The sequence below is a fragment of the Triturus cristatus genome, chromosome 12 (assembly GCF_964204655.1).
Source record: "Triturus cristatus chromosome 12, aTriCri1.1, whole genome shotgun sequence".
In the NCBI taxonomy this organism is placed as follows: domain Eukaryota; kingdom Metazoa; phylum Chordata; class Amphibia; order Caudata; family Salamandridae; genus Triturus; species Triturus cristatus.
In genome coordinates this window covers 200,167,772-200,181,025 of record NC_140595.1, presented here as the reverse complement: position 1 = coordinate 200,181,025, position 13,254 = coordinate 200,167,772, and the positions used below count along the sequence as shown (strand labels likewise).

The following is a 13,254-nucleotide window of genomic DNA, read 5'->3' as shown; positions in this document are numbered from 1 at the left end:
CATGCTTTCTATTTTCTAGCTTTGTTTGTTTTAGGATGTCCAGTTTGAGTCCATTCCGTAGCCCATACCCTATTTATGGTATCCTTCTACCAGTATCGATTTCTGTAAACAGGCCTTTAAATTTTGTTCTTATCATGTCACATTTACTGTGCATTGAAAGACAAAAGGTCAAATGTCAGATACTCTTTTCCGAGGGAGCTTGGTGTTTACTTTTCTTTCTCTGACTTCATAGCGAAAGGATTTACGTGATGATGATGCTGGCTACTGGGCGTGGACAGGACGGAAGGCTGTTTGATGTTATTTATTTCTAGCACATAACAAAATGTAAACATATGTAAATTAACAGTGCGAATATATCAGAAATAGGAAAGCACAAATGAAGCACATTTTTGGGTAATTCTGAAGTGTGGTGGAAAAATATTTTAATACGATCAAAACAAATCAATACACTCGGTGATGACATTTCCACACATTGTTTGTGCGCGGTATTCTTTTAGCAGTAAACCTGTGTGTCTGTGCAACTGTAATGGTCATTTCAATTGAAGATGTGCCTGTAATGGCAGTATTGTACCACCCCATGCATAGTCCACTTTGCCCCACTCCACGCCACTGCACTCCACACTGCGTCACTGAAGCATACTCTGCACCATTCCACTGAGCTCCACTTCACTCTATGCCTCTCTACTCTGCACCACTCTACTCTACGCCATTGCACTCTACTCTACTATGTACCGCTGTACTCTACACCACTCCCTCTAGGTCACTCCACTTCACTCTGCAACACTGCACTCTACACCAATGCACTCTAGGCAAATACACTCTGCACCACTGCACTCTTCGCCACCGCACTGTAGTCCACTCCACTCTACACAGCTCTACACCTCTCAAATCTGCCACTGCACTTTACTGTGACCACTGTACTTTAATCCACTCCGCTCCTCGCCAATGCACTCTACAACACTTTACTCAAAACCAATGCACCCTATGCCAATCTACACTGCACTCTACACCACTATACTGTACAACACTCTACGCCACTGCACTCTACACCATAGTACTCTATCACTGCACTCTATGCTACTCTATTCTACTCTGCACCACTGTAGTTTGTCATTGCTCTCTACTCTGCACCACCCTACACCACAGCACTCTACGACACTCTACTCTGCAACACTACAATCTCCGCCACTGCACTCTACTCTGCACCACTATACTGCACACTATGCCAATATATCGTACTTAACTACACTGTACCTCCCTACACTGCATCACTCTACTCTGTGCCAATGCACTCTTCGCCACCGCACTGTACACAACTTTAGTCCACTCCACTCTAGACTACTTCACAACATTCCGCTCTATACCACTGTACTCTGCAACACTGCACTCTATGCCACTGCACTCTACTCTTTACCACTCCAGCCAGTGCACTCCACGCTACTACTCTGTCACTGCACTCTACCCTGAATCACTTCACTCTTCTCTGCACCACTACAAGCCATTTCACTCTACTCTGAAACAATCTACTCTATGCTTCTCTGCACCACTCTACTATGCTCCATTTTACTCGACACCACTGTGCGCCACTCTACTCTAAACCACTGCACTCCCGCCAATGCACTCTGCTCCATTTTACTCAAAACCAATGCATTCTATGCCACTGCACTCTACGCCAACTACTCTGCACCACTGCACTCTACACCACTATACACTACAACACTGCACTCTACGCCAGTGCACTCTGACACTTTACTCTGCAAGACTGCACTCTCCACCACTGAATTCTCCACCACTCTGCAACACTGTACTCAATCCACAACTCTACGCCACTCCACACCACTCAAGTCTTCTCTATGCCAGTCTACTCCACTCCACTATACTCCACAATACTATCCTTTATGCCACTAACATTTAGCCATGCTGAACAGTAGTCACGCTTGTGTACAACATAGCTACAACATATAGGCAAAGCCGATAGCTCTTCTGTAGACAAAACCTTTTGACTTTGCCAATGCTTTTTCATTTTCCAAAGAAAAATTCCTAAAGCTGTGGTGCATCCTTGTAAAATAAAAGACAAATGTCCTTGATACACTGGGTAGTTTTCTTTTACCTATTGGTGGCCTTTTCATGCTATATCCGGTACTAATGTGTTGCACATGGCCTTTCCAGACAGCTGTCCAACGTAGCACTGGAAGGCTCTTCTGATGACAAGTTTGTAGGCGGCTGCCCTTCATTCTTTGGGAAAATCAGCATTTTCTTCACTCTAAACGAGGCAATAGATGGAAAGGGTGGGCCAGTTGCCAATCTTTGGCGGCTGTGCCATTACAAGTCCCTGTAAAACTGGCCCTAAATAGTTTACGGTCATCATTATAAAGCATATTCCACGTTTAGGAGAATAATCAGTTTTATACAGATATCATGGCAATCTGTCCGGTTTACCAAGCAGTGATCTACACATACCTAAAAAGCCAAAGTAGTGTCCTGTGCAAGTCCAGGCAGTGAGATCAATGTCCGATTTTTGAGATATCCACATAAGATAAATTTGCATGAAATTAATCCAAATTAAATAGTGGTATTCCTGAAACTATGGCATGGCTGTTGCCTCCTTGGCTGATGTTGGACACCATCTTACCTATAGACTAGGTACAATAGATGTCAGTACCGAAGTGAAAAGCAATATACAAAAGGGAGTGCTTAGGAAGTCCAGTGTTTTTACTGAAAGTTCACTTAATCACATATAAATTTAGAGAATTCAAACATATGAATTGTTCTTATAGATCCAATTTTAATGCAAGAGCCATGATATGATATTCCAAAAAGAATAGTGGCATCATCCAAGGTTCTTTAAACATTCTTTATTGATTCTTCTTGGAGAAGTGTACACCAGTGAAGGGAGAAGGCTGAATATCTGTATCCCCAGTGGGATCTGACAAGCTGAGCAGAAAGACGCGGTATCCTATCCGCGCAAGGCCTTCTCATACAGGTATGATTTACACTTATCCCGGAAGAATCAATAAGGAATTTTTAATGAACCTTGGGTGATACCACAATTTAGCCCCCTCTTATTTTGGGTGGCTTACACTTGCCCACAAGGAAACACTAAGAAATCTATAAACCCTGATGAAGACCCTTGTCAGGACGAAACACGTTGGCTGGGCTGCAGTTTGAGGTTGTGAAGAATAAAGAAAATCTTTTTGGGAATATCATGGCTCGTGCGTAATATTGGATCTATAATAGGAATTCATATGTTTGAATATCCTGGAATAATATGTGATTCAGTGAATTTTCAGTAAAAACATTGGACTTCCTAAGCATTCCCTTTTGTATATTATTTTTCACTTTGGTTTACGGTTTCGGAGCAGTAGAACCATTAGAAGGTTGAGTGCTATGGTATACATATTAACAATACAAAACGCCTGTGCGGTCAGTAAGAGCCAATACTGCTCTTTTATGGAATGTGATGTCAGTACCATATTACCTGTGACTCAGATTCTCAGTAGTCAGAGTAGTAGACGGTTGCATAATCACCCCATCCAAAAATAGATTCTTATGGGTAATATTCATTTTATTATTTTCCTTTTATAGTGGCACTAAATGAGTACAATCTTTTAAACTAAGAGCCATATTTATGACCCTTGTGGCTCAAGGCAGCGCAGCAAGTCACCTTGCTGCAATGTGTCACGGGAAAAGGGCAGAAATGCACCTTATTTATCCAATACTGTCCATTCCTGTCCTTTCCCCTTGCGCTGGCGCCATTTTGGCAGCCTAGAGCCAACGCAGGCACCCTTGCACCATGTTGCAAGGATGTCTGTGTTGTAGGCAGGATTGTTTTGTACAGGAAGCAGCATCTTCCTGCACAAAAACAATCCTGAGAGGCTTTTTTCTCTTTCTATGTGTGCTGTGGAGGCAGGAAGGGAAAAACAGAGACAAATGGGGGAGAAGAAAAAGGGACTGGAGGACGGGGAAAGTATAAACAGGGATGAGAGGGCAGGTGGAGGGAAGAAGAACAATGATCTTACACATGTATTCAATATCACTGAAAGCACAAACGTGCATTTTTCTGTTATTATACATTTGAAATAAACAATTGCTCTGAACTCAACCCCAACATTGCATTTTTTTGCCTTTAAAGTGCTCCAAAATGGCATGTTGGCAGCGCCAATATTATACAAAGCCATTGTAGTCTAGAACTGGAGCAAACTGAGGTGGCAGAGGACTACAGTTTCCTTTATGCACCGGGCTCATAAATAAAGGTCCAGAAGAGGAACTTTGTGCCCCTATGACAATCGTCTATGCCACAGAGTACAGAGTATGTCTCGATGATATATTGTTACACACAGGCTGTAATTTATTAGAATATCGTTTGTCTAGCCAGGTCTACAAGACATTGAACAGTGAGGCAACTGTGTTTAAAAAGATAAGTTGTCTGCGGGAGAATTGTACAATGTCTGCAGCACTCAGGCTAGCACTAGCCAGGCTGCTTCCCCCTCTGTAAACTGACCCTGCATGCATTAGTCATTAAGCAGCTTTTATTGGAAGTGGGCTCCTCTCGAGGGCTCGCTCGTGTTACGGCCACAAAACGGTAAACAGGAACGGAGTGGCCAAAAGCACGATCACTTGTGTTACAGCCAGAAACAATAAAGAAAAGTGAGCCAAAAGTAACATAAATGGCCAGAAGTGAAATGAGGCATGTAGCGGGGCCAGTGTCCATGGGGGGGGGGACAACAAACCAAAAGGAGGGACAAATGGTGACGAGTCACCAGTGAAAAGCAAGGAATTTCTAAAGGCCCACAAAGGAACGAATGAAAAGCGATGGACATGTTGAAAGCCCACAGAGTAGATACAGCATGTCTCGAAGAGATGGCACTTGCGCTGCCTAGGTGAGACCTAAAAACAAGAAGAAATAAATATATTTCTCCTCGTTACTCCTCACCTGGGGAGGCAAATCTTTTTGGCGCATTCCCAGGTTTACCAGGTTTGGTAAATCTGGGAATGTGTCAAAAACCATGGGAGTTGCTTGGGAAAACCCACATAATGTGCATGCAATGCCTCCCTTGCGCAGAGTAATGCAACAGAGCAATTTGTGCTGCGTTGCATTACTCCATATTTTTGAAGCCATTCAAAGCCACGCAAAGTGGCTTTGCGTAGCTTCAAAAATGTGACTTTAGGTTTGCATCTCTCTTGCACGCAAGAGCGACCAAAACTGGGTCATAAATATGGCCCTATGTGTATTAGTGCCAATGGTTTGCATTTTCTAACACAGACTGTATGTGATAAAGTTACCTGGAGGGCAGCTCTTGTAGAGTGAAGAGCTGCTTCACTTGCTGGAGGTGTTAATTTACAACTTGGTGTTCAGTAATATATTGATAACAAGTTATAAACCCATTCATCCAGAACAGGGATATCCAAGGTACGTACTGGCAGGCCCCATCCATACCAAATTTTTAGGAAATTTACAAACTATAAATTTATCTTAGAATGTAAATGGAATTCACAGTGAGCTGTTATCTTAAAAATCTGGCATGGAGCTGGCCTCTTGGATGCAAGCTGATTTGCAACTTCTGATCTAGAATAAACTGCTTGATATGTGGGCCTCCTGTTTATGGGAAAAGCATCAGGTATCCTGGAATTTGGCATATGCAGATATCATGGACCTGTTTTCACTTGCAGGACGTGCTGCGGAACTGGTATTCCAGGCTGCCCACTATCGTGCAGAACGCTGATGCACTGGTGAGCAACGCAGAGGAGTGTGCCCAAGCCTTCAGCCAAGGTAATAAACCACCAACATGTTGTAATGGGAAACAGAGTGCTCAGGAAGCTGCACGTGCACCGTAACTGCTGCATGAGGATACCTGGCCTGCATCACACTGAAGGGCAAGGGTGGCGGGATGGAGGAACATTAAGCTGCTTACATTTGGAATTTGTCGATCTCTTAGCCATCACACAGGTATAAACCTTTACCGTAGCCAGGTACATCAACTGAATATAGACTTCAGAAAAGTGATGGATGGAAATACTTGAATTAATTTTAACAACTGGGAATTCTTTTGGGTACCTTTCCATTCCATATGGAAATCAGTACTCTACCTGTCCCACCTCAGAAGGTGCAGCCCAGCCTTACCTGCTAGGCTATGTCTCCTCTAAACAGGTCTTATTGAACATCAATGCTGTAGTGCAGCTGGGGTCTCTGTCTGGGAATCCTGTTTCACTTAGGACAACTCACACAGTGAAAAAAGGATGCATGGGAATGTTTGCATGAATCTTAACCTTTGAGAACTCTGCGTAGTCACTCTTACTTCCTCGCACCATTCATAATCACATGAGCGATTCCCTCATATAGTGATGAATGTTATGAAGACAATAGGATCAAGAGTAACATGCAGTTTCCTGTGGCCTGGTCCTTCCAGATAGAAGGGCACCATTGTTGTATCTGGCATTGCTTTCTCTTACTGTTCCTAGCCCTCACCTGTCCCTTGTGATAGCCGTGCACATGTTGGCACCTGAGACAGTCTTGAGGTGAGTTTACTGCCCGTACATCTCTTGCCTCTTGGCAGTACCCTGACCAGGTATGGTGCCTGGAGCATGAATTTCTAAAACTTGAGATGATGAATGGCCAGAACATCTTTTGCTGGACAGCGAGTTTTCTGCTGAGTAGGAACAGTTTCCGGTAAACCAGCTGCATAAAGGGCATCAAACTGGAGTCGCCATTCACAAGTTATGTTTAGTTATCTGCACTACTGGCAATATTGTGGCATATTCCAAGCTGTGCCCCCCAATCGTTGGCCATTGGCATTCAGTAGCGGAGTCATTTTATTAGCCATACAGGACCCTGACGTGGTCTCATCTCACAGTTAGTGATGAAGTGTTAAGGTGGTGGGAGAGATTAAAAAGTGGGAGGAGGGCACCCACCCTGACTGAGCAGCACCAGTCACTCTCCTGTGCTGCTATTGCTACTGCTACTACTACTACAGTTATTTCTGCTCTGTAGCCAAAGATGCCCAGCGAGTGACATATTCATTGGGTGCGCATAGGGTGGCATATTCTGCCTTCAACAGGAACACTACTTTTTTTTTAAGCTTCTCTTTAAACATTCTAGGTTTTTCTTTAATGCTAGTAGAGATTGTCATGAGACAGAATGTATTGTTATATCTTGTCATTGAATCTTAAACAATGGAGCTTTGGCATTTCTTGGCGAGGGTTCCAGACTCCAGTCCGATGCTGTTTGGAGCCTGGAGCAGTCACCAGGGAATGTTGTGTGCTGTCAATTTGTTATTTGTGGCATAAACGCTTCATCTTATCTTCATTTCACCTTGTCTGAAATTGCTGGAACACAACAGGAATCCATGTGCAGCTTTCCTGAGGATTACCTTGAGCCTTGCTACATTATCTCCCATTAAGGCTGTAGGATGAAACCATTTTTCGCAGCATCAGATTAATAAAAAAAATGGTGTAGAATAATTAGAGCGCTCCAGTATAGTCTATGGAAGCTCCATGCTGATGGGAATTAGTAAGCTTTCTGGGGTTCCTAGGCCCGAGAAGATATTTGACAATATACTTGCTATGTACAAGTTGACTATACTAGATTGTTTGGAATATGCATCAAGACCCACCTGCCGCGGACTGAGAAACCCTGGTCCACTCTGGAGGCCCAGAGAGGCATCAGAATCATTGGCAATGCTTGGCCCTCAGTTTCATACTCTTCACAGCATCCCATCTTCTCTTGTGCCTGGAAGCTATCACCACATCCTGCAGCCTGGTTAGCTTTCCCTACTTCTAAGGACTGCTGTTCAGTGAAGGGTTTGTCAGTCGGATGGTGGCACATGTTTTCTGCAGGGAACAGCAAATTGTCAGTGAAGCCAGGTAGCTCTGGTATCTCATGCATCTATGGTGACTGTCTTGCTTCTGTGTCTTCCAGGTGACTTGCACCTCATAGGGGAGTGCCTGGACCGCTACTGGCAACAGAAGAAAAATATGGCACCGGGTTGTGAGCCGCTGGCAGTGCGGCGCATGATGGATGCCTTGCGACCCCACGTCTATGGACAGAGCCTGGCGGGCGCGGGAGGTGGAGGCTTTCTATACCTCTTAACGAAAGAGCCCAACCCGAAGGAGAAACTGCAGCAGATACTGGCAAATACAGCGGTGAGTCCGGGTGAGGGGAAACGCAGACAGTGCCCAATGTGAAGTGCTACCCAACACCGTGCCAACGGGATCTGCATAAATAGGCCTGCCATCCAACACCATTAAGACAGCATCTACTCTCAGGGGCAAGTATCACCTGCCACCATTCATGCATCATCTGCCGAGGTAGGGCTGTCTCATGTCACCATAGAGACAGTCCCACTTTGAGATAAGACTGTTTTCTAATTCTATGGAGACAGTATCTCCTCTGGGGTCCAAGGGGCCACCTACCACCATGCACACTATCTTCCTAGGTAGGGCCGTCTCCTATCCCCTGTAACAAAAGACTGTTACCCAACACAATAAAGATGGGATTTACTGGACGATAAGCCTGTCAGCTGACACCATACAAAGAGAACCCACTGTAAAGAAAGACTGTCCTCTACCTCCATGTAGAAGCTGTCAGTAGCAAGTAAAGACGGAATTCTACTTGGAGATCAATTCTAAACCGCCAGCACATAACACCAAACAAATGCGTGCTTCGCTGTCTGGTTCTTAGAATGATTGAATCCTCACAAACCTCCCTGTGGAGTTTTTAGTTTCGAGAAAATCATTGAAATCCAAAGAAGTGGCATTGGAACCCATCTGGTTGATAGTCTGTGTTCAATATGCAAAGCCTGGATGCGGTGCAAACTGAGTGAGAGCAGCACATATATAATCCCTAATCTCAAGTGCGGTCCTATGGAAGAGCGAGGGATATATAATCCCTAATCTCAAGTGCGGTCCTATGGAAGAGCGAGGGAAGAGGGCGCACCTCGAGATTCTAAGGTGATAAAAGCAGTAGCTGACATTTCCGCTACATTGGTTCTCACAGCAAGTGGTTTGTGATCCTTTAACCCAGGTCTGAGACGTTACCAGGCTGATAGTGCTTCCAATACCTGCAGAGATGGGGACTCTGGCCAGGTATAAAACTTCTACTTTCTGGTGCTCTATTCTCCTATCACGCCCAGTCCTTCAGGAACTTTCTACCTGTGGCGCTTTAAAGCGGCATAAGGGGCGCGGAGTGACACGCATGCACTGACATGACCGAACATTGGACACTTGCCCCCAACTCAATACCACTGTCTCAACAGAACGCACAATCACTCCACAATAACTTCACCCACCAACAAAGCCCGAAACACTTTTGATTAGACCCCGTTTGTTAGGCAGAAGGTTGCTAGACCAGATTTCTCTCAGCCACCACGTGGAGATAGGATGGACGATAAGTGTACCCTGACATCCAACACTTTGCAGATAGGATGGACGATGAGTGAACCCTGACATCCAACACTTTGCAGATAGGATGGACGATAACTGAACCCTGACATCCAACACTTTGCAGATAGGATGGACGATGAGTGAACCCTGATATCCAACACTTTGCAGATAGGATGGAAGATGATTGAACCCTGACATCCAACACTTTGCAGATAGAATGGACGATGAGTGAACCTTGACATCAAACATTATGCAGATAGAATGGACGATGAGTGTACCCGGACATCCAACACTTTGCAGATAGAATGGACGATGAGTGAACCCAGACATCCAACACTTGGCAGATAGAATGGACGATGAGTGAACCCTGACATCCAACACTTTGCAGATAGGATAGACGATGAGTGAACCCTGACATCCAACACTTTGCAGATAGAATGGACGATGAGTGAACCCTGACATCCAACACTTTGCAGATAGAATGGACGATGAGTGAACCCTGACATCCAACACTTTGCAGATAGAATGGACGATGAGTGAACCCTGACATCAAAGATTATGCAGATAGAATGGACGATGAGTGAACCCGGACATCCAACACTTTGCAGATAGAATGGACGATGAGTGAACCCTGACATCCAACACTTTGCAGATAGGATGGACGATAACTGAACCCTGACATCCAACACTTTGCAGATAGAATGGACGATGAGTGAAACCTGTCATCCAACACTTTTTGCAGATAGGATGGACGATAACTGAACCCTGACATCCAACACTTTGCAGATAGAATGGACGATGAGTGAACCCTGACATCAAAGATTATGCAGATAGAATGGACAATGAGTGAACCCTGACATCCAACACTTTGCAGATAGAATGGACGATGAGTGAACCCTGACATCCAACACTTTGCAGATAGGATGGACGATAACTGAACCCTGACATCCAACACTTTGCAGATGGAATGGACAACGAGTGAACCCTGACATCCAACACTTTGCAGCTAGGATGGACGATGAGTGAACCCTGACATCAAAGATTATGCAGATAGAATGGACGATGAGTGAACCCTGACATCCAACACTTTGCAGATAGGATGGACGATAACTGAACCCTGACATCCAACACTTTGCAAATAGAATGGACGATGAGTGAACCCTGACATCAAACATTATGCAGTTAGAATGGACGATGAGTGAACCCTGACATCAAACATCATGCAGATAGAATGGACGATGAGTGAACCCTGACATCAAAGATTATGCAGATAGAATGGACGATGAGTGTACCCTGACATCAAACATTATGCAGATAGAATGGACGATGAGTGAACCCTGACATCCAACACTTTGCAGATAGGATGGACGATAACTGAACCCTGACATCCAACACTTTGCAAATAGAATGGACGATGAGTGAACCCTGACATCAAACATTATGCAGTTAGAATGGACGATGAGTGAACCCTGACATCAAACATTATGCAGATAGAATGGACGATGAGTGAACTCTGACATCAAAGATTATGCAGATAGAATGGACGATGAGTGTACCCTGACATCAAACATTATGCAGATAGAATGGACGATGAGTGAACCCTGACATCCAACACTTTGCAGATAGGATGGACGATAACTGAACCCTGACATCCAACACTTTGCAAATAGAATGGACGATGAGTGAACCCTGACATCAAACATTATGCAGATAGAATGGACGATGAGTGAACCCTGACATCAAACATTATGCAGATAGAATGGACTATGAGTGAACCCTGACATCCAACACTTTGCAGATAGAATGGAAGATGAGTGAACCCTGACATCCAACACTTTGCAAATAGAATGGATGATGAGTGAACCCTGACATCAAACATTATGCAGATAGAATGGACGATGAGTGAACCCTGACATCCAACACTTTGCAGATAGAATGAACGATGAGTGAACCCTGACATCAAACATCATGCAGATAGAATGGACGATGAGTGAACCCGGACATCCAACACTTTGCAGATAGAATGGACGATGAGTAAACCCTGACATCCAACACTTTGCAGATAGGATGGACGATAACTGAACCCTGACATCCAACACTTTGCAGATAGAATGGACGATGAGTGAACCCTGACATCAAAGATTATGCAGATAGAATGGACGATGAGTGAACCCTGACATCCAACACTTTGCAGATAGAATGGACGATGAGTGAACCCTGACATCCAACACTTTGCAGATACGATGGACGATAACTGAACCCTGACATCCAACACTTTGCAGATAGAATGGACAATGAGTGAACCCTGACATCCAGCACTTTGCAGATAGAATGGACGATGAGTGAACCCTGACATCAAAGATTATGCAGATAGAATGGACGATGAGTGAACCCTGACATCCAACACTTTGCAGATAGGATGGACGATAACTGAACCCTGACATCCAACACTTTGCAAATAGAATGGATGATGAGTGAACCCTGACATCAAACATTATGCAGTTAGAATGGACGATGAGTGAACCCTGACATCAAACATTATGCAGATAGAATGGACGATGAGTGAACCCTGACATCCAACACTTTGCAGATAGAATGGACGATGAGTGAACCCTGACATCCAACACTTTGCAGATAGGATGGACGATAACTGAACCCTGACATCCAACACTTTGCAAATTGAATGGATGATGAGTGAACCCTGACATCAAACATTATGCAGATAGAATGGACGATGAGTGAACCCTGACATCCAACACTTTGCAGATAGAATGGACGATGAGTGAACCCTGACATCAAAGATTATGCAGATAGAATGGACAATGAGTGAACTCTGACATCAAAGATTATGCAGATAGAATGGACGATGAGTGTACCCTGACATCAAACATTATGCAGATAGAATGGACGATGAGTGAACCCTGACATCCAACACTTTGCAGATAGGATGGACGATAACTGAACCCTGACATCCAACATTTTGCAAATAGAATGGACGATGAGTGAACCCTGACATCAAACATTATGCAGTTAGAATGGACGATGAGTGAACCCTGACATCAAACATTATGCAGATAGAATGGACGATGAGTGAACCCTGACATCCAACACTTTGCAGATAGGATGGACGATAACTGAACCCTGACATCCAACACTTTGCAAATAGAATGGACGATGAGTGAACCCTGACATCAAACATTATGCAGTTAGAATGGACGATGAGTGAACCCTGACATCAAACATTATGCAGATAGAATGGACGATGAGTGAACCCTGACATCAAACATTATGCAGATAGAATGGACGATGAGTGAACCTTGACATCCAACACTTTGCAGATAGAATGGAAGATGAGTGAACCCTGACATCCAACACTTTGCAGATAGGATGGACGATAACTGAACCCTGACATCCAACACTTTGCAAATAGAATGGATGATGAGTGAACCCTGACATCAAACATTATTCAGATAGAATGGACGATGAGTGAACCCTGACATCCAACACTTTGCAGATAGAATGGACGATGAGTGAACCTTGACATCAAACATTATGCAGATAGAATGGACGATGAGTGAACCCTGACATCCAACACTTTGCAGATAGGATGGACGATAACTGAACCCTGACATCCAACACTTTGCAGATAGGATGGACGATAACTGAATCCTGACATCCAACACTTTGCAAATAGAATGTACAATGAGTGAACCCTGACATCAAACATTATGCAGATAGAATGGACGATGAGTGAACCCTGACATCCAACACTTTGCAGATAGAATGGACGATGAGTGAACCGTGACATCAAACATTATGCAGATAGAATGGACGATGAGTGAACCCTGACTTCCAACACTTTGCAGATAGAATGGA

The 13,254-nt window shown here is 44.1% G+C and overlaps 1 protein-coding gene across 5 annotated transcripts in view; it reads left to right on the top strand.

Moving 5' to 3' along the window:
• The window catches only part of FCSK (fucose kinase), an 808,393-nt gene that overhangs the window by 777,721 nt on the left and 17,418 nt on the right, over positions 1-13,254 (top strand). For all 5 annotated transcript variants that reach the window (XM_085639472.1, XM_085639470.1, XM_085639473.1 and 2 more), the window contains 2 exons: positions 5,671-5,770; positions 7,916-8,139. In XM_085639472.1, the coding sequence (XP_085495598.1) occupies positions 5,671-5,770; positions 7,916-8,139 (324 nt within the window). The remainder of the gene's footprint in view (positions 1-5,670; positions 5,771-7,915; positions 8,140-13,254) is intronic.